At 33.4% G+C, this 22,400-nt stretch overlaps 1 protein-coding gene across 15 annotated transcripts in view; it reads right to left on the bottom strand.

Moving 5' to 3' along the window:
• The window catches only part of TMEM161B (transmembrane protein 161B), a 236,838-nt gene that overhangs the window by 170,501 nt on the left and 43,937 nt on the right, over positions 1-22,400 (bottom strand). For 10 of the 15 annotated variants that reach the window (XR_014147088.1, XR_014147087.1, XM_081826602.1 and 7 more), the window contains 6 exons: positions 8,909-9,060; positions 8,339-8,399; positions 7,698-7,838; positions 4,950-5,063; positions 2,683-2,857; positions 1,289-1,385 (listed from right to left, as the gene is read on the bottom strand). Coding sequence is in view for 12 of the 15 variants with exons in the window: in XM_081826602.1 (XP_081682728.1) it covers positions 1,289-1,385; positions 2,683-2,857; positions 4,950-5,063; positions 7,698-7,838; positions 8,339-8,399; positions 8,909-9,060 (740 nt within the window). In the remaining 3 variants the exon portion in view is untranslated. The remainder of the gene's footprint in view (positions 1-1,288; positions 1,386-2,682; positions 2,858-4,949; positions 5,064-7,697; positions 7,839-8,338; positions 8,400-8,908; positions 9,061-22,400) is intronic. The other 5 variants (XR_014147089.1, XM_081826605.1, XM_081826606.1 and 2 more) reach the window with 2 other exon arrangements.

Here is a 22,400-nt window from a genome sequence, read left to right as displayed (position 1 = left end):
TTTAACTTATGCTTGAAATTAAGAAAAAGAAGTTTAGTGGCATAACAGATTATTTCACGTTGAAAATAAAGTGAAATAACCTTTTTACATATTTGGTAAAAAATTCATTTAACTTGATTAGACTACAAGCTGGTCTTACCAGTAAAAGTACACTTAAAAGTCTAATTTACTTTTTTTTTTTTAAAGATTGTATTTATTTATTTGAGAGAGAGAATGAGAGACAGAGAGCACGAGAGGGGAGAGGGTCGAGGGTCAGAGGGAGAAGCAGACCCCCCGCTGAGCAGGGAGCCCGATGTGGGACTCGATCCTGGGACTCCAGGATCATGACCTGAGCCGAAGGCAGTCGCTTACCCAACTGAGCCACCCAGGCACCCAAGTCTAATTTACTTTTAATTAACTGCACTAAATTCTGGTTAAATAATAAAAATTTTTTTCCTTGTATAATACATTAATCAACTACCTCTACTGGAGTGACAGGGACAAACTCAGTAACTTCTTAGAAATCTTTTCTACCTCTAGAATATCAGAATAAATTTCTTTCTCAGAAACTATCTATGATTTCAATGTGAGAGACTATTAATAGCTCCCAGAAAGTTTTTTCATCATATATTTTCCTATGTTGGATAGGATATGAGTCACATAATTTATAATTGAGCTACTTCTTTATGTTCCATAGATTCTTAAAGGCCATTTACATCTATCATCAGCTCTATAGTATCTACGAAGCCCACCCAAATAATACTTTTAGTTCCTTTGGGCTTCTTAAACCCCCACACTGGCTGACTGCCTGATCTAAGCAAAGGGAAATAATCAATACAATAATGGATAGTTCTCGAATAACACCACACAGGAACTTGATAGTTTAGTGAACAGACTTAGAGGAGAACTTTGTTCTTCCGCTGAGAAATCTTTATCCTATCAATATCTAAAGCAGAACTCACTAAAGGATCCTGGATTCATGTAAGTATACAACTACCTTATAATAACTGAAATGTTAGGCACTAACAAAATCTTCCATCATCTCCTTACAACACAAAATAACTAAGTGCTCATTCAAGTTTCTCAGTACATCTGGGAATTAATCTTTAGCAAACAATTCTTGTAAGTAAAGCACATTATAAAACTATACGAATCTGAAGATGATGAATCAACTTTTGAAAGTTTCCCATGTCAAACTTTTAAAGAAAACAATTTTAAGATGCATATTTCTTTGTAGGTAACAAAAAGCATTATTAATTATAGGCAGAAAGTAAAACAACACATTTCCCAGTTGCCAGGGCAAGCCTACCTAGTGTTTTCAAAAGCAGAGTTGTGTGAAGCAGCATTACCAGAGGTGCCACATACTGCAGGGCAATGACACAAAGGTAATAAAAGACTCGAGCCACCTGCAACCAACAACATTCTTAAGTGTCTAATATGGCTGACATATTATGAGTGAATTAAACTTTCATATAATTGTCAAAATGAATTGCTTAAGAGATAAGTAATCCCATCATGGGAAGGAAGCTAAACGCTATTAAGTTTGCACTTCATTATAAATGCCCCCAAACTGACTTCAGAAAGGCTCAGTTTAAAGATAAGGTTTTGTTTGTTTGTTTGTTTGTTTTTTAAAGATTTTATTATTTATTTGACAGAGAGAGACACAACGAGAGAGGGAACACAAGCAAGGGCAGTGGGAGAGGGAGAAGCAGGCTTCCCGCGGAGCAGGGAGCCCGATGCGGGGCTTGGTCCCAGGACCCTGGGATCATGACCTGAGCCGAAGGCAGACGCTTAATGACTGAGCCACCCAGGCGCCCCTGAAGATAAGTTTTAAATGTGGAAATATTAAACTCCTTGAAAATAGTTCTTAAGTGGTTAATATAAATTGGAGAAAATAATCCCTTAAATTTAAATGGCATATTCACTTACATTTCAAATATAAAACAAAATGCTAGGATCTCTAGACAGACACCAAAAACATCAAGCTAAATAAAAATAACAGACTGAGTCATAAAACCCTCATAAATAAAAACATCAAGTCCCCATTCTATATGAACATATACAACTAAAATTTGAGGTAAAATTATCATAGAGAGAACAAATATATGTAAAAAAAAAAAACAAAACTGTCTGAATCTTGATGAATACCCTGACCATGAAAGAAAGTGAAAAACAGAGCACCCAACACCAAATTTCTATAAAAAAAACATGATCCGGTTGTACAGATCCAGTTAACTATAATGGTGGATGGATTCCTAGCCCTTTCCTTCTCTGGGATTCCCATTAAGTTAAATATTTACATTTCATGTTCAAATACTTGGAATAATGTTACACGGAATTAATTTAGCCACTAGAACTAGTATTTCCTACACCATAAGTCTTAAAGGCTAGACGGTAACATATTGTAATGTCTTCCAAATCAAATGGGGGTCCCATTTAGCAATAATAGATATACCACAGCATTGCAACCCAAACTGTATGATACTTCAAGTACTAAGGCAGGAAGAGGACTTGAGACTCTTTCTTCCCTTAGCACCAAAATCAGATTGAGGTCTCTTCAGTATCTGTCCATTTAAGATTATGCCATATATTTAATGGCAAGAGTACTGTGGGATAAAATTACTATTAAGGTACATTAAATGCTTTGTTTTCTTACAATACAGTGCTTGCTAGTCTTCGTTGTGACTACAGTACGAAACTTACCATTTTCTGTAGCTCAACTGTACTTATTCGCCCTGCTTCTTTCTTCATCTGATCCACACATTTCTGGGCTAAGTTTAAGTAAGCTTGCAGGTGACTGCGCATCATGGCCAACCGCAAAGCACACAGCAGGATTATTAACCAGAGTCGCAGAGTATCGAATGTAGCTTCTGTCATTCTACAGATCAAGAAGTTGACATGGCGCTCTCAAAGACCAAAATACGTTAGCATGCTAGTTATGTGTGTCAGTGTTCACCACATAAAATATAGGATATCTACACTTAATTACAGTTGGAGATATAAAACAAACGTATCCCACTTATACTACAGGCTTACCTATATATAATAATTTGACTTGTATAACAGACCTAGACAGATAAACTTATCATGAAAGTATAGTAGTAACAGATATGTATCTACAAGAAAAATGCAGGAAGTACCTGGGATCCTCTTCACTATCTACCCTCCTCCATGGAAAAAAAACTGGTTGTGAAATGAAGAGAAAAGATGGGCGCTCTTAAACTGGAGAATAAGAGAAAGAAGGAAACAGGAGCCTGCCTGGGGAACTATCAAGTCAACAACCCATGCCTAGAGTTTTGTCTGATTATATAGATATTTGAACAGGATCTCTCACTCTGCTGACTTCCTGATTGGGATCATAGGAAAACCAGAAATTCTGATACATTATGAAGAAATCAGATGTCTCAGATTCCTCTCCAACAAGTCATTTAACCTATGTGCTCGAGCTGGCTCAGTTGTGAGCAATTCCTCAAGACTAAGATGAGGATTCCGGGTAGAAGGTGTACTCTTACGTTTTTTTCAGTTGACTGGAGAGGGCTCCTTGAAGGACTTTAGAAGGAAGAGGTAATTTCTGATGTCCGGTGATTACCGTAACATAATAAAATTAAAAAAAAAAAAAAAAAAAGACCATGGTTTCTCCTTTGATAAAAGGTAACACTGTAATTTGAAAGTAACACCTATACCATGTTCCTTGTCTATTCTAAACTCTAGCATGTATCAGGCGCTTAATATAGGATGGCTAAAATGTGTGAAATTACTTTTAAAAACATTGTGAATCTGTCAAGTTAAAATTACCATTAAGACTTACTTGTGTGGGGGGAAAAAACATTACAACCTCAATGACTACTTCCCTAGTTCAATAAGATTAACTCAAAAAACAAGTCATGGTCATCACTGATTACATACTCCAAGACAAATGTGTACCAGGATCTAAAAGAAATACATAATATAAAATGTATATTGTGGAGTCAATGTCTTGTCAAGGTTTTCTACTTTAATTTTGATGAGGCAGAGCAGTGAAAGAAACATTGATTAAGCATTTACTTCCAGCTGGTTGCATTACATGCATTCTTTCATTTAATTCCAATGATAACTCTGTGAGGTAGATACTATTATCTTCATTTTCCAGATGGGGAAACAGGGGCTCAGTGAAGTTAAATAATCTCCTTCAAGTGACAGTTTCAGTGAAGATCAGAACTGGGGTTTGAACCAGCTTTGTCTGAATCTTTCTATTACTCTAACATAGTTCCACAAGGCTACTGAGTTAATATATCGTAAGTACAGTTATCAGTACCTTTTAATAAACTGTTTGTGTTTCCTTACCATCTTCTTCTGTTAAAAGGGGAAATATGACCTAATTAGATAACAATGTTAAGGCATTATTTTTAATGTGATAGGTATGATGAAAATATTATGTTGGAAAATGTCATTTCTTAGAGGTACATACTCATGTACTTAAGGGTAAAAATGTTAGGTCTCTACTTCACTTGAAAAACTACTTCATTAAAAAAAACAAAACAAAAAAGGGTGAAGCAAATATGGAAAATATTAACAACTCTTATAGGGGCTAAATACGAGTTTCCATTTATACTACTTATTTTATCCTCTGTAATTTTCACAGTTAAGGAAAAAAGAACTGAAGAAACTATCTTAAAAATAGGTCCAAAAAACAAAAATGTCAGATAACAACTGGACATTAAGTGAGAAGGCAGAAAAACTTACAAGTACACAAGATAACTGTTAATGTGGATTAACAATCATTCACATTCATTAATGAAGATCATAAAAAAGTTACATGATGATTTGTAGCTTCAGTTTTAGAACACATCTTTTAGCATTTCTATTAATGTTTTAAAAATACAGTATCCTAATATTATCATTAAAAAACTTAAAATACAGTATATACCATTTCGGAAAACAGTTTTGATTCTATAAGGAAACAAAATTAGCCCTCAAATACCCATACTTACAAAGGGACACTTTCTTTACCCAATGGTGGGTTCATAATGTAGTCTTTGGTGATTGGTTTTACCCAGAGCAGAACCATAAATAAAGGAGCCAAGAAGTTGATATGAAGTAATGTTCTGAAAGTATGTAAGAAATAAATATAAAAACCCAGGAACAAAATACACTAATAACCTACAGAAACTTGGAACTTATAAAATGAAGGTAGAAACTTATTTTCAATATTCTGTATTAAGGTACCACTGTCATCATTATTTTCTATTTATCATTATCACTTGACACTGATTTGAGCCCCTGCAAAACTACCTCATTATCTGAATTTCTCAATTGAGAACATTTAGATTCAGGAAAGTTAAATGACTTGCTCATGGCAATATTACAGGTTAAAGGCAGATGTAGCACTAAAATCTAAATCTGTTTGGTTCTATCCTAGTATTCTTTAACTATCCCCTACTATATCCCTGATTTAATACACAGGTACTTAAATGACTTAACTTTATACAGTCAATGAATCCAATGGATTTTCAGTATAGAGGCATCATCTTTTGACACTTTTGCAATGCAAGCCAAAACAAAGTGCCTCCTTATTATTTACAAGTAAGAGTCAGTGATTAGCAAGGTCCATAATACTAGAAGGCATAATATAACACTGTTAGAATCATAAATGATTCATATATTTTTATTTTTTCATGCAGTATTATGAATTTCCCTATCCTATACATACCAAGAAAATTTACATCACTCCACAAAGGCAATATACCTAATACACCAAAAGGTTTTAGGTCTGAGTTATAATTTCATTGTTAATTATTGTCCCAAGTTTGTATCCTACAAAGACAGATGACCGTAAAGACTGTTCTTATTTCAGAAAAAAGACAAACTCTTCTATTTTATTACCATGTCCTGTTTTCAGGATCAACCACAGTGAAGGGCTAAACTGGAGGGTTTTAAATACACACACATGCATACACACATATTTCAAAATCTTCACTACAGTGAAAATGACAGTGATCTATGTGAGGAAAACAGGGCTGCGTCAGAACACTTGACAGGGAAAGGTGGAACTTTGGTTCTAAGCTCTGGCATTAAAACAAGTACGAGTGCCTGGCCATGGGGCTGAGGAGAATGCTGCTCTTTGTGCCAGTCATGCTATTCTCACACCAGAACAAGGCTGCCCACACTCCTGTATCATGGCAAGAGTGCTACAATACATCCAGGGGCTGCAATGAACTGAAAATAAAGCTCCAAACCCCAAAGGGGAAAAAATCTTAAAAAGAAGCTACATTTTACTGAAAAGGAAACTAAGATGTGCTCCCTCCCAATCCTAAACCACCACTAAATGCTTTAAATGTTTTTATAAAGTGATTCTTTCATCCCCCAGCCTGGGTAAACCACCGGTGTGGGGGAAGAAAGCAGCAGTATTAGGTATGCAGTGTTGCTAGGGAACACTCTAGTATCAAGGAGCAGCCCACAGCGGTTTCAGTAGCTGGTGAAGGGCTCCCCTCCAACCACCCTTTCAGCTTATTTAAATCCTAACACTGGGTTTAGTGGACTGAAGTGTGTGTGTAGAGAGGAGGGGGAGAACCAGGTTTTGTTTTAAAAGAAGCCATTAGAAAGATGGAGGGATGTTGGGAGAAAGGCAGGATGTAGCCAAGAGCACGCTGAGTAAAAGGAGGGGAAAAAAGAGGGATGAAGAAGTGGGTACTGGGAGGTGAGAATAGGTAAACGCGTGCCGCATGGGCATGTACACATACATGCGCGCACACACACACACATAAAATATGCAGAAAAATGGAGGTTAAGGAAAAAACAAAAAAGATTCAAAATTAAAATAAAGGAAAATGACATAGATAAGAGATAAGAATGTGAAAAGACTACAGAATCAGCATCATCAAATACAGGGTTTTAAGAGCAGAAATGTTAAGAAAAATGATCAGAGAAACTCAAAGATTATATATACATATATCAATGGAATATTCTCAACTTGGGCTTCTACTGTAAAACATAAAGATGGAAATTTGGGTCTGGATATGAATTGAAAGATATAAACCTGTCATTCTGCCAAGGTGTCTAACATAAACAAAAAACATCTATACCAACCATAAAGAATATAGTAAATGGGCTTTGAACTATATGTAGAGATTCAAATATGATTTCTCCATTTGAGAACTAAAATAGAAACTGGCAGTTAAAAGTAATCTATGATATTTAATACTGTACAGTATCAGCACTCCCCAAATAAAATAACGTATTATTTTAACAAGAGTCTCATAAACCGATCAGTAATTTAGGAAAAACATACATTTCTTATGTATACAGAGTTAACTTTCAAAACACTTTTAAATAAAAAATTAAATTATTTAATTAAAATTATTTACATAAAATTTAAATATTTTAATAAAAACGTTCTAATTTAAGAGAATTACCATAGATCCTTAGTTCAGCTGTAGATGATACTACAGTATTATAAACATTGACTTCTGAGTTAAAAAGAATTAACATAAATACTGATATTTCCTTTTTTTAACAAGTAAAAAAGAAATTTAGTAATTGATGTATGTTTTTAATCACAGGACTCAAACTTTAGAAGTGAATAAAAGAAACCTGCTTATAGAAGAAGAAGTAGTGTGACATCAAATGGTTATTTATTAATTTTCAATACAATAATTTATGATTTCATTACAATAATATACCTTCATTAAGATGGAAAACATATATTTATCTGCATGTGCTTATGTACATTTTCCGCTTACTGTGTAATTTTTTCTGTTGCCAAATTCAGGGCATCCAGATGCATTTGAGCCAGTCGTAATCCAGGAAATGTCAAAAAAGCCCCAATGAGTGAACAGAAAATAGCCAGGAAAAATTTGAAAGTAAGTTTTGAAACAGGACCCCTAAATAAAATTAAAAAAAAAAAAAGGTAGTAAGTTCTTTAACTTTCTAGGAATTTCCTTTCCTCTAATCAATTACTTTACAAACCACAATAATGGTAGTAACAAAAACTAAGTAAACTTTTACAAAAAGACTGCTCTTACTCAATTATCTATAATGGATTTTGGTGCACTGTAAACTAAATCAGGCATCTCTAGCCACACTGGTAACAACCCAACCTGCATATTCAACATAGAATTTGATATATGACTCAGATATAAAGTTATTTAATCTCTCGTGGCAGAGGAATTAAATCAAATAAGAGCAAATCCAAATAAGAATTCCATCAAACATACTAACTTTATACATATGTAAAAATTACAAGTGAGGATATTTCTAAAAGTCCTACTTAAAGGACTCTTTTCAAGGATTAAAAACACAAGGCCACTTACAGTAAATGCTTTTTTACAAAAAAATGAAAAAATTTAAACTGAAGTGATACTTAGTATTTTTAAAAACTTACTGAGATTCTAAACCTTGCTTTTCAAGAAACTGCATCGCACTATCTGAAAAATTTGTAAACCCTGCAGGGAAAAAAAAATTATTCTTAATACAGAATCTTTCTTTGGAAATAAAATGTTAGGAAACAGAACATCTTAAATCTTGAAGTGACTAGCTTAGGCTCTTTCATGTGCTAATTAGTATGCCATAATGCAATAAAATTTGGTTATTAGCAGGAACAGTCTTTGAAAACATCCCTTTGATATCTGTACATTCCATAAGTGTGCATAAAATTTGCATCAAAATTTGCATCTTTATCTATGTGAGTAAACTTCAGCATTGCAGAAACTTAAACTTAACTAAGGAAAAAATGAGGGGGCAGCATTTTTAGAAGCAGCTAACAAAAAGTTTAGCTAAAACAAAAAAAAAGGAAGATTAAGAATAATAAAGGTTATTTAGAACATTACAGAATATACATCTCAAACCTAATTTTAAAAACATATCAAATATAAAACATAATTAAATAATGAAGTAAAAAATATTAACACTTGATAAAGCAAAACTGATTTTTAAACTTATATAAAATGATTACCTGTTTCAAGTCCAAATTCCAGATAGTTTTCTGTTACAATCAAGACTGCCATTGCTTTCACAAAGAAAAAAAATCCAAAGGTAACACAGACTGATCTTTCACCACCATCTTCTACTTTAAAATAGTGTGTAGTTAATGAAAATAGAACTTTGCTGCAGAAGAAAAAGTTCAGGAAAAACCACAAGTAACTGTGGGAGTTAAATAGAACCATCTTTATAGGACTTAAACTCCAATAAAATCTGACTACAACGTTTATTTTGATTCTACAACATGCTTATCTACAAGGTGCCCTTTGGAAGGAAGTGAAAAACTAATGAAAATCTGATTAGTCTTCCAGGAAATAGGACATAAAAACACAGCAAATTTTAGCGAAGTTTATAACATTTTTAAATTAATGAAAAGTGCACATATACATGTTAAGCTGTAACTAGGGAAAGAATGTATTTCTATTTTATCTGATTCAAATTTTACTTGGAGGTTATTATAATAATTTTATGAAACAGGTTCTCAGTGTCATGAAAAGCCAAGATAGAGATTATTTTAGGGAACTACCTTTTCTTTGGCATGTTCTTCAAATAAATTATATTTAGAATTAAACACACACACATCACAGAAATCATCTGTAAATCATCCAATAATTCAAAATTTGAGAATCACTAATAGCCACTGGTAAGCTGGTATCATTTCACAGATTACCATTAAACAAAAAAACCTAGAGAAAATAAGTTCCAGCTGAGTACTCAAAAACAACCAAAGGTTCAACGTGCTCAATTATTTAAAAAAATAAAATACTTTTATGTAAAAATATTAGATTATTTTATTTGAACTCCCCCACTCCTCCAAACAAGTGATCAAATAAATATCAAACCAGTGGATGATGCAAAGCTAGAACCCAGATTTCCATTATATCAAATTGTCTTGAAAGCATAAACCTGCCAAACAAAATAAGGTGCTTGGCAAAAAAAAAATCTAGAAAAGCAACTTTCACATCAACTATATGTCAAGCATGGAAAATAATAACAGCTGTCACTTAGTACTTGCAAGTGCTAGGCACTACCAATTAACTCATTTCATCCTCACATTAGCTAACTATCATCATTACTTTACAGATTTTAAAAAACTGTGGCACAGAAAAGTAACTTGCCCAAGAGCACATAGCTTAATTAAAGGAAGTAAGCATTTAAATCTAGGCAGTCTGGATCCAGAATGTTCACTTAACTTATTATACTGCCTCTTCTAAACTGTATACAGCACCTAAGTTATGTGGTAGTTTAGCAGTAACACAAGAAACCTAAAAATAGAGTTGCCATGAAAGATGTGAATAGTTCAAACATTCTCATGATCAGAAGACTCCTTCTTGAAAAGTTGGGAAAGGGTAAGAACTCTCTCATCCTTTCTGCTTAAAAAGCTGTCCTTTTTTGCCCTGCTTAAAAATGGTTAATAAACTTATTACCCATTCTTTTATTTTTTTTGGATACTACCAAGAATATTGGATATAAATGCTTTCCAGCTGCTTCCCAGCTGCTCTTAGTTAAGGTCCCCTAGCCTAAAGTAAGACAATTTAAAGGTAATAAAGACAGATGACTTTTTGGCCTTTTTTCAAATGGAACTTGAAATAAATCTCTACTGGAGTGTAAAGTCCATTATATCAAGGATTCTTGTCTGTTGTTCAGTGCCAAGAAAAATGCCTGGCACATAGTAGGTACTCAAACAATCAGTGAATGAATTCTGCCATAGAAATGTTTTTACATGGCAGTTTAGGTAAGCTGAAATAGTATTAATTCTATGCTTCAAGGTAAATAGATCTTTGAAGAATGATATAAAAAACAACACTGTTTGCCTGGGACAATATATTCAAAGTAAAAAAAAAAAACCTCAATGTAGAAAAAGTTTTAGTCTACAGATGTGTCTTTATTATTGGTAATAACAAAAATATAAATTATTTACCACCCATGGTTATAAATGTAAAGGACTGCCTGGGTCTTATAAAGGCTATGGCTTTGTTTTCTTAAGGCTTATTTAGCGGATAGTTTCCCCTTTAAAATGTAAAAAAAAAAAAAAAAAAAAGTACAGGAACAGCTCATCTTTACCCACTTATTCCAGAGCAACCAGGCCCCCAGAACAGTATGTGATGGAAAGTATTTTATTAACACCCTTCACTCAGCTCATTTTTCAGTGAGTATCATCCCCTTCCTGCCTTTCACTGTTCTCATCTCTTCTCATCTCATGTTATTTCCACTCCAGCTAATCTCCTTTTCATATAAATCTCTTCTTTTTCTTAAATACCATGATGCAAGATAAATACTTTCTCTAATCTGTTTTCCTAATTACTTATTAGTAATAGTGCTATTTTCTTTGGAGAACTATGGTCTTGTATGCTATGTTACCGAAAAAATGAACTTTCATGGGTTAATATTGCCAGGGGAAATGCCATTTATAGCATTATTTCCCTAAAAAAGTATTACTTTACTTCTAAGCATTTTAGAACAATCTACAAATTAGTTTGGAGATACTATCTACAAATCGCTGTACTAGAAACTGATTTCAACTTTTTAATGTATTTCTTCATAGACTGTAATATTTTTATGCTAGTCTATAAATACCCAATTTGCTTCTAAGATAAGACAAAACCAGGTAATGAAAAGCTAGATGATAACCCCTGAACTTTTTTAATAAAAGACTTCTGCATGTTTTCATATTTACTATAGTGAATACCTGCTTTAGAATATATATAACCAGAATACACATATAGAACTTCAGCATACAACTTCTGAAGTCATTTACCAGGTATTTTAAATGTCTTCTTATATCCACCATAACTCAGGTTAAATATATTACTGGTTAAGTATTTGAACAAATTACTTCTTTAATGTAAAAAAATAAGACTAATAAACAAGCAAACACCATTAGTTTGCAATTATTACCTCCAGCAAATATACAGCACTCTATCACAAAGTTATCTTGCTCAATTTAAGTCTGTAGTACTCTGGTTATAGAACAACAGAGAAATCTGAAACTCTACTGAAGTAAAAAAGCTAACCCACACAATAATAGATGTCAGTTTCTATGATACTGAGCACTAAGGGGGAAAGGGGAACCTAAATTATTTTTATAAATCCTCAAGTCTTATAAATCTGCAAAACTGACAATCTCTGCAATTTACAGTAAAGAATTTCAAGAGTGATATTTACACTGCAGTTCTTATTTCGCAGTGTGGTATTTTGTGATATTCCATGTGTTATCCCTTCACAATTCTAAAATCAGACAACATTATTGTACAAGTTTTCCCTAAACATATTTGTCAATCTTTTTCCTATCTTGGCTAACAGCTACTAAATCATTTATAAGCAATAAGAGTGTATCGCATCATTGCAGAAGTTGGCATGATTTTGTAATATTCAGCTTAAGTAAGACTGTCAAATTGATAGGATGTCAATTTCAATTAAAATGATTAATGAGGGTTTAACAAAGCACTTTTAGGTTCCACATCATTTTAAGATGTAATATGAATTATTTTTAACTTTTCTACAACTTAATCATTACATACGTCCTACCACTATATTTTTCTCCATTTCTCTAAGAATATTTCATTTTAGAGTTTTTGCATTTATGCTCTCACATCAAAGACAAACACTAGTGGTCTATAGTTGCTTAAAGTATAAAGACTTTCTAAGGGAAAAAAAAAATAGTAAGACTATATACCCAACACAGGGCCCTGACAGAAATCAAGAGTCTCCAGCGAGGGGAAATAAAGGCAGGATCTGCCCCACCATCAACGCAGACCTGTTCCATTAACCTGGGTGAAAATATATTGTTTGTAATGAAAGATGCTTCTGAGAGGAGCTATGTGTGCATACAGAAAAAAAGCTACAAAGCATTAACCTAAACCACCTTGCATAATCAAAGCTTGTCGGACAGTTTTCTAATTAACAAAAGTAACAAACACATTGTAGCTTAAATTTACATTATGATTTAGTTTTTAGTAGTTCAATTACTGAAAACTATAAAATTAAGACTTCTCTGCTTAAAACTTCCTAACTTCTCAGAAAAGTACTACACATGTAAGATCCTATTATACAATTATTTTTAAAATAATGCAATTATAAAAGCATAACCTCATTATATCTATGATTAAGTGATATTAATCACTTTATTAAGAGCTGAACCCAGGTTAAAGTGTGATTATGAAAGCAAATAACAACAACAAAAAAATCTGACTTTTTCAATAGATAGGACTACTGAAGCTTTTCCCCATGCAAATCATTGTTTTTCTTATAATGAAGTAGAGAATCTCTCTCTGAGTACCAAGTTTTCTAAGAAAGCAAGTTAGGAACAATTTTACAAGTCTTTTAAACTTCATCTTAACTTTCAGCATTCAAGGAGTGATACACAAAAACAGTTTGAGTGATGATGAAATTCTAGAATACAGATGCTCCAATTTTTCCCTCTAAGATATTCTGAATCCTGTGTTCCTTACTCATTTAATTCTTCTCCAAAACTTGAAAATAAAGGAAACAACATTGGTGGTTCATTTTACTAGTATCAAACAATATAGGTCCATCTCTTTCTTGGCATTATAACGAAGAGTTTACACACTGGGAAAAAATAAGGAAAATGGAGTAAGATTAAAAAACAAATACAACCTTCCCCTCCCCGCCAAATCACAACGTAACTGCTTTTGAGATCTAGCTATGATCTCTCTCATTGCCTGAGGGCCCTAAGCCCAGGCTGGAAAAACACTGCTTCAGTTTTACTGAAAACGGATACGAGAATCTAGAGACAATTTCCAACTCCTTCACTTACAATGAAAAGCAAAACAACATCTTAGCCAAAAGTGGTATCAAATGACCAAAATGAAATTTCTCAAATATTACACCCACCGCAATACTTTGTTACCACAGAATAATTAAATTACAAAATATGTCAACACTAAAGGAAAGAAAATAACAAAATTAGATGTAATCTAATCCAGGCAGGAAGCATAATCTTCCTTATATCACTACTACCTTAATATATTAACCACCAATACCTAAAATGTTATAACCTCTGCATCCTCAATTCATATTGAATACTGGGTGAATCTTAAAACCAAGTATCTATTGAATCCCATATTAGAACAAAACCTTCCCATAACCCACAGTGTAAAATACACATACAATATTCTGAAATGTAATATTATGATCTGGCTACACCCATATCTTCAAGGTTTCATTCATCAGTCCCCAAGCCTCTACTTAAATCAGAATCGTGTGTTAACATTTCCTAAAGGTAACAGCTATACTGTCTTAGAGATCACAACCTGATATCTGAACTACCTTATTCCCCTCCCTCTACCTACTCAAAGACTCAAGCTCCACAGCCTTTATAAAGCTTACCATTAACTCTCCGGCCCAGACATTCTCTCCCTCTTCTGAACTCACAGCAATCACTACTCTAATTCACCTGGTATGTATATCATATGCTATCTTTTTAATTTCTTTTTTTGAAGTAGGCTCCATACCCACCGTGAAGCCCAACGCAGGGCTTGAACTCATGACCCTGAGCTCAAGATCTGAGCTGAGCTAAGAGTTGGATGCTTAAGCGACTGAGCCAGCCAGGCGCCCCTATCTTATGCTATCTTGAACTATAGTGTAACGTAGATGTAAAGAAAGCATTCTCTAGATCTAGGCTGCCTGCCTGAATCTTGGTTCTACTCTTACTAGGTGATCCTCCATGTAAAAGTTAATTAACCTGTCTCCAATTTCTTCCTTTGTAAAAAGCAACTAATACACCTCAGAGGGCTGTTTTGAACATTAAAGATTTCTTTGTAGTTTTTAGCAATAATGATGTTTTATACATAATGGAATAAAATAATGGACCTCCAATACCAAAAAGTAGTATGAGAATGTCTACAAGGACAAAGAGATTATACAATGTTAAAAAAAAATTAAGTTAATTTTCTTTCATATACAATTCCCAGTTATACTTAAATCTTCTAAACTTTTCCATGAAAATCTAATCTAGGAGGTACAATATTCTACAAAACACAGCAGTGTCATGTTAGGCTGAGAACAGAGATATAAGCTGACCTCTCTAAGTAGAAACTGGATGCCCAACTCTCCACTCCCTGTGCAGCCAGGTTACAAAGTTCACTGTGACTCCAGCAGAAGATGAAGATTTAGCCTCTGAAGAAACTGATCCTGAAGTACAGAATTTAGATTAAGGCAACTGTATTGAAATCAGAACAAATGAAAGCCTACATACTCAAAGGTGTTCTCACCTTCAAAACCTGTGCAGCAGGCTCACACCCTCAGGCAAGGAGATTAGACTCTCTTCTAGAGAAACCAAAAGGCCCCAAAGAAAAGTCCAATAGGTAATGACATTACGGTCTACCCAGAACAAAACTAGCTTCAGCATTACCGAGTTTTAATCTCCAGGAAGGCTAACCAAGCCCTACGTTCATACAGTTTCCAACTCACTTGTAGCATCTGATGCTTAAACATGAAAGAAAAGCCAGGAATCTACAGACATTAAAGCAGGGATCAGAAAACTTTGTTAAGGTACAGATAGTAACTATTTTAGGCTTTGTGGACCATCAACAGTCTCTGTAGCATATTCTTCTGTCGGCTCTTTAATCTTTCTAAACAACCCTTTAAAAATGTTAAAAACCATTCTCAGCTCAAGAGCTATACAAAAACAGGATGCAACTTAGATGCAGCAAGCCAGTTTATCAATCTCTGCATTAGAGCACAGCATCTTATGTAAAAGAGAAAAAAATAGCATTGGGGAAAAAGTAACTTGGAGAAACGAAAGATGATATAGGCAGAATAAACATTTTTTACATATATTCTTATACATAGATATCTACATATACCTATATTTCATAAAGCTATTTCATTAGGCTAAACAAAAATCAATAGAACAGGCAAAATAATTTTTTTAAGATTTTATTTATTTGAGAGAGAGAGAGTGAGCGAGAGAGAGAGTGAGCAAGAGAGAGAGCAAGCACGAGCCAGGGGAGGGGCAGAGAAGCAACTCCCCACTGAGCAAGGAGCTGGACGTGAGACTCGATCCGAGGACTCTGGGATCATGACCTGAGCCGAAGGCAGATGCTTAACTGACTGAGCCACCCAGGCACCCTAGGCAAAACAGATTTTTAAAAAATAGGTTTGAAAGATAAAGTTGAGGCACAGTTCCATCAAGCATACAGGGTGACAAAATGAGAGGATCAATCTAGGAGGTATAGTATCTGACTAACAAAAGTAGGGGACAGAAAGAGAACAGGGGGTGGGGAGATTACAAAAGAGAAGAAGTTGTCAAAGACAACATAAAAGATATTTCCAAATTCAAAGTTTCCAAAGTAAAATAGCCTACCAGAAGCCCAGCACAAAGAATGAAAAAAAGATTTCCAACAGGGTACGGGATCATGAATCTTCAGAAACCAGACAAAGAAAGAGAATATTGTAAAAACTTCCTGAGAAGAAAAATAAAACAAATTATATGCAAAAGATTACATATCATGACACTGTACTTCTAACAGTAAAGTCTGTTGAGAACAATGAAGCAACATCTTCAGAATTATGAAGAAAAATATTGATGACCTGGAATTCTGTATCCAGGTTAATGAGAGTACAGAATTAAGACACTTTCCAGACTGTAGTCTAAAACTGGTGACCATGAATGTACACTTCAGCAGAAAGCTCCAACAAAACATTTGAACAAACCAAGAAAGAGAAAAACACTGAATTCTGGAAATGGTAAATTAAACTTAGGAGAAAGGCAAAGAGAATTCCAAGATGCCAACAAAAATAAGTCCCAGAATGATGGCTGTCTAGCAGGCCTGAGGGCAATCCCTCCAGCTAAAAGCTAGAGAAGGGAAGTCTCCAGGAAGGGTAAAAAGGTGGGGGAACTAATACAAGTTATAAGCAACCTTGTGGAAAACAATACGGAGAAGCTAGTGGAATTAATAATAAATACAAAGAAAAAAGAAGTAAATTTTTAAAAAGTAATGAAAAAAATTACAAAAGAAGCTATAATACCTTATAATGCTTACATATGAGTAGTATTTACATACGTGTAATAATCACTGAATATTGACACTTTTCAGTAAAAACATAAAGTAATTAAGAACCTAAAGGAGAGGAAGCAGAGGTTGGCATAGTTTAAGAAAGGAAAATCCTCACCTATCAGAACTGTCGAATTAACAGAAGTATAAGCATTATATTTAGAAACACAAAGATTTTTAAAAGCCAAAATAACCAGCTAAAACATGAACAGAAGTGGCAAAGGGGATCAGGAAGCAGACTCGGTTTTCAAGAAAACATGTTAAGTTCTTTTGTCTATATAACCTATGAATATGTATTGTTTGACAAAAGTTGACATTTTAAGAAATTCAATCTAGGTTTTAATAAAGTCTTGATCTACAACATACCCCCAACTCCAGAAAAAAGGTACATTATGTCCTGGAGTTTAACAGAACCTAAACAACTATGAATTCACAGCATAAAACACATATGTATGTTTTACTACCTTTTCAATCTCATGCACTGAAATTATTTCAACGTCCTATTAAAATACAATGAAGTGTTAATGGTAATTAATATTAACCAACTGTTAGAAATGCTTCAATGCTATGAAACACTATCATCATAAAACTGTATGATTTCAATACAATTTAAACATCCACTGGAAAAAACCTGATGTATACACAACCCAGAAGAGAACAGAACAAATATTTAACTTATTTTAGAAGTAAAGAAGTAAACAAGCAGCTTTTCCAAGAGTTCTATTCTCCCTCCAAAAGAAAAATATCTGAGTATTTTCCAGCAATAACACATGTGCCTAAAACTTTATTCCTGGCCAAAAGAATTAGCAAAGAGTTGCTGAACGAACTGAAGTCTATCGTGGGATTTTATTTTGTAGAAATCTTCACCATGTTTCAATTCAAAACTCAACTGCTTGTTTTACCAAACTTTTGAAGCAATGTGTATTTTATTCAATTAATATATAATAAGCCCAAAGTTATTAAATAGTATAAAGTAGTAAACTAAAGAAAAACTTCCTAAGAAGACAGACTTTCATTAGCATTTCACATATAAGAATATAAAACTGGCTTATTTTTTAAGAGACAGGAGAAATAACTACACTGTGGTACCCTATTTAGAGTTCCTGACAACCATGGTAACTTTTATTTTGAGATCACTTGCACAGACTGTCTATACTAGCTAAGATGGTAAAGTTTTTTGTTGAGCTACTTACCAAATTTCTCTAATACCTATATTAAACAAAATATTTTGAAATAAGGAAAAAAATTCCTTTTAAGTTCTAATCCCATGATATGCTTCTTAGCCATAAGTTATTCATATAGAAAAATACATAATAGACTATACCTGAAATACTATAGGAATGGCTTTCAAAATGAATTTCTCTAACTTAGTTCCTTTAAATCTGTTCTTTCTTCATAAATTGTCCACAATTTCCAAGTAAGTATGATATACTTACTTTTATCCTTTCATATATAATACAACCTGATAATGTAAATAACATTATTATACCAAAAAAATTAGCCTTCTATATTTACAGACATGCATAGCAAAAAACACTAGGTAAAGATAGACATTTCCTGATTTATAATTTAATGGAAATAATGGTCAAGTGCTTTATGAGTAAACTCTTCCACTACCTTTATCTTGCTATTATCTTCATAGATCATTCTGTATATCAGACTTTCATAAAGAATATTAGTAAATATTCAAAATTGCATATGCAAAACTACTGATGCAAATAGTCATTTTCTTTTAATAATTTTTTTTCTTTTTAACCCCTCAGTCCCAACTGAATGAACCACATACTTTAAAGCTAACTTATTTTACTTTATAAAATCTCAACCTTTGAAATAAAAAGAATGTTAGGGATGGGATAAACTTTTTTCTGCCACATGGCTGACATTTTTAAAGTGCTAATTTAGTGTCAACATTTTTTGCAGCTGGAATTAAGCAACTATACATGCAAATACCAAACTTTCAATAGGTAAGAAAAATCAAGGACAAGTGGAAAGATTTAATCAGTAGGAAATATTTTAAATATATTTATCTTCAAGCTGGAGAAAGAGCTTTTAAATGATGAATAGGCTTAATTTTTAGATCTAAAATGGCAAATTTCTCTCAGATCTATTAACAACTTAAAGAACATCTACTTACCAAGACACCGTTTCAATTTAGTTTGTACTTACATTGTTTTAAAGACCCAATTCTCAAATTAAGAAAATGTCTTCTATACCCTAACATCTTGAAATTATTCAAAGATTTATCAATAGAAATAGAAAGAGATCACATTATGAGAATAAGTATTTTGTTGCCAATACACAAATCTAATGGACATTATCCTAAGAATAAACACGAAGGTTTTCACAGAAGTTTCTCAAAATTCTTTGAAAAAATTTATATTATCTTTTTAAAATATAACATGTTTCCACTCAACTAAGTCATTTTCATGTAAACTGAAAGTTTTCTACTCCATCAGATTATAGTCTTGTTTTTGTGACCACTAACAAGTTTTTTTCTATTCAAATGGCTAACCCTCCTACATCTATTTTTATATAAGAAAAAGCAACCAAAATACTGAAAACACATTGTACTTTGCACTGTCACTGCAAAGAAGCCTAAAAATGATACCAAGAATCTGCTACAGTACGTACACTGAAAACAAGTACATTAATCCTTATGACCTATCAAGTAAAATCCTTTTAAAAAGAATTGATCCTGTCTTCCAACTTAAAAAATAAAACAACCAACTTGGATAATTTAAACTAAAATATTTTTTCATATTTTCTTAGAGAAGAAGATTCAATTACTTTAAAGAGAAAAGAAACAGAACCTAAATTTCTCTCAGAATTAAGCAAAAAAACTATTATGCATGTTTAAAATTTGTCCCACAAGAGCTTACAGCCAGCCTCAACCTAGCCAGATTGTGAAAGGAAATAATAGTCATGATTTTTGAGAGCATATAAAACATAGGTTTTATTTAACAATATGAGCAAGCAAACAAAAAACTATTAACTAATCTTCTGGATTAAAACAAAGCAAAACAATGAAGATTATCCTTAAATTTTTAGGTGTAGAAGGAAAATTATCACTTCCTAGCTAAAAGGGAAAAAAAAAGTCTCAGTTATAGATTAATAAACCAGAAATACTGGTTTTATCTCCCAAAATAAGTTCTCTTTGTAACTCTAGGTTTCCGACCTGAAAGGCAAATAAAGTGGCAACACTGGTATCACAGAAGATCTCCAAAAGTTGTAAAAGAAACAATCTTTGACACACCATGCTATGTACAAATTCTTAACCGAGTAATTTGGCTTAGGTTCAATAGCTTTTACTCTGTTCCTTTCTCACCAGGAGACTTGATAGCTTACGCAGTTCACTTCAGGGTTTAGTGTTTCATTTTTCTTATTGATATAAAGCAGAACATTTTATAAAAACGAATACAGTAATTTAGAATCCTTTAAGGAATTTAGAAAAGGTGACCAAGTTGTGCTGGTTTGCTATAGTTGTCTATTTCCTACAGCAAACAAATGCAGCATTTAATTTGCACACCTTAATTTACAAAACTACATACAGAACTCAATATTTAACACAGAAAACCTTAGAATTTATTTCCATTTAAACCATTCCCAACTTTTGGCATTGTATGAAATCTGCATGTCTGGCAACCAAGACAAATTAAAATTTTAAAACATAGCCTTAAAACATACATAATAGGGTTTTGTACCTTAAACCATCCACATTGTAATATACAAGCAGTGTGGAAATGTGACTAATGATCCAGTCCTTTAACCAAATATAATAGGACTACTGAGAAGCTTTATCATTCTTTGTAGAACAGCTTTCTTCTCACTCAAATTCACGTAATTGACTCAATATTACTCTGTGATACAGCTTATTCATAAGAAAAGGTTCTTTGAAAAAAAAAATCCATAGATTGTAGAGTATTTTAATTTTTAAAAGTTTTACTTTCACCAAAGGATAACTGAATTTTTTGTAAGCATTTTTACATTTTGCTTTTTCTTTATTCATAAATGAAAATGATATACTTCATATTATAAAATCAGGAGACATTTCTCCAGTGACTCTAAGACTTCATGCCATCATGCAGGAAAGACAATTAATACAACTGTTCCATCCTCACTCTAAGGCTTTCTTTACCCTTTATCTTCCCCATACCATGTAACTCAGCATAAATGGACATGGAACACACACACTTGATCAAAGAGGTGGTTAGAATTACAAATAGGCAAGGGAGTAAAGCTGAGAATGAGGTTGGGTTTAGGAGTGAGGCCAAAAGGTGTGATAGCTGAGATCCATGTACAACTCTGTTGAAACAGAAAGCAGAGCTGATGACAAGAGACAGCCCAGTTTTAGGTACCAGGGTTGAAGATTTCAGCATCACACATTTAAAAAAAACTCATTCCTGGGCTTTTAGAACTTCCAAGATTCTGTATAAGTTATAATTGTGGTCCTACATGAGTATGTCAAATAAAACTGATGGGGAGAAAAAAAACAAAATGACCATGTAATGAAACAGTTTTCTTCTTCATTTTTAAGTGAGCCAGTTGTTTAAGTTATACATGTCTAAATTTGGGACCACTTTAACAAAGGACATTTTATCAGTAACAACTGCAGAGAATTTCTGAATCAACTGATGTATGTGTGACTCTGGAATTAAGTGGAGCTATTGTCCTATGTAATCAATGGAGACATGTGTTTAACTAATAAGTAGGCTACATACAATAAGGAAATAAAGAGAAGCCAGACAGAGGTCACTGCAGTTATACACTGTGCATACGGTGTGAAAGGCAAACCAGATGTTATAACTAAGATAAAAGATAGGCTATAAACAGACTCCTCCCTGATGTTAAATCTGGATAGCTGGCAGTGAATTCTGGTTTCCTGCATACCACTGAAGGCAGTAGGTCATTTTCTCACATGCTACAAGTCTGAAGGAAAATCACATACCTAAACATACACAACACAATTCTCCTTTCCTCCTTCTTCCCTATCCCCTTTGTGGAGGGTTAAAGTTGGCAGAAAATAGCTTGGATTCTGAAGCCCTTCAGCACTTTCTGTCTTCTCTAGGATGGCGCGAGACAGCCAGCTACCAGATTCCCGCAGAGATGCTATTGTCTGGAGCATTTCACGAGTGCACTACTTAAAACTAAGCAGAGCCAGTTCAGTGCTGAAGACTGTGTGGGACCTTTGCTCTTGCATTATTAGGCATTACTGAATGAAATGAAAGATGAAATTTATTCACATAAACAATAATCTGAGTAGCTCTTAAGAGGTACATTTTTGTAATTTCTCTGGTAAATAGGTATTAAGGGTTGAGGAACATTAAATAAAACTGGGTATCAAGTATGCATTTCCACATAATACCACAAATACCATTTTAATATCCGACCACCAACCATGATGAAAATGAGGAATATTCCTAAATAAGCAGTATTTCAGTGAATATGAGA

The sequence above is a fragment of the Leptonychotes weddellii genome, chromosome 7 (assembly GCF_054177405.1).
Source record: "Leptonychotes weddellii isolate Sample4059 chromosome 7, ASM5417740v2, whole genome shotgun sequence".
Taxonomy (NCBI): Eukaryota; Metazoa; Chordata; class Mammalia; order Carnivora; family Phocidae; genus Leptonychotes; species Leptonychotes weddellii.
Note: the sequence above shows the minus strand (reverse complement) of the source record. Positions and strands in the feature narration are given on the sequence as shown.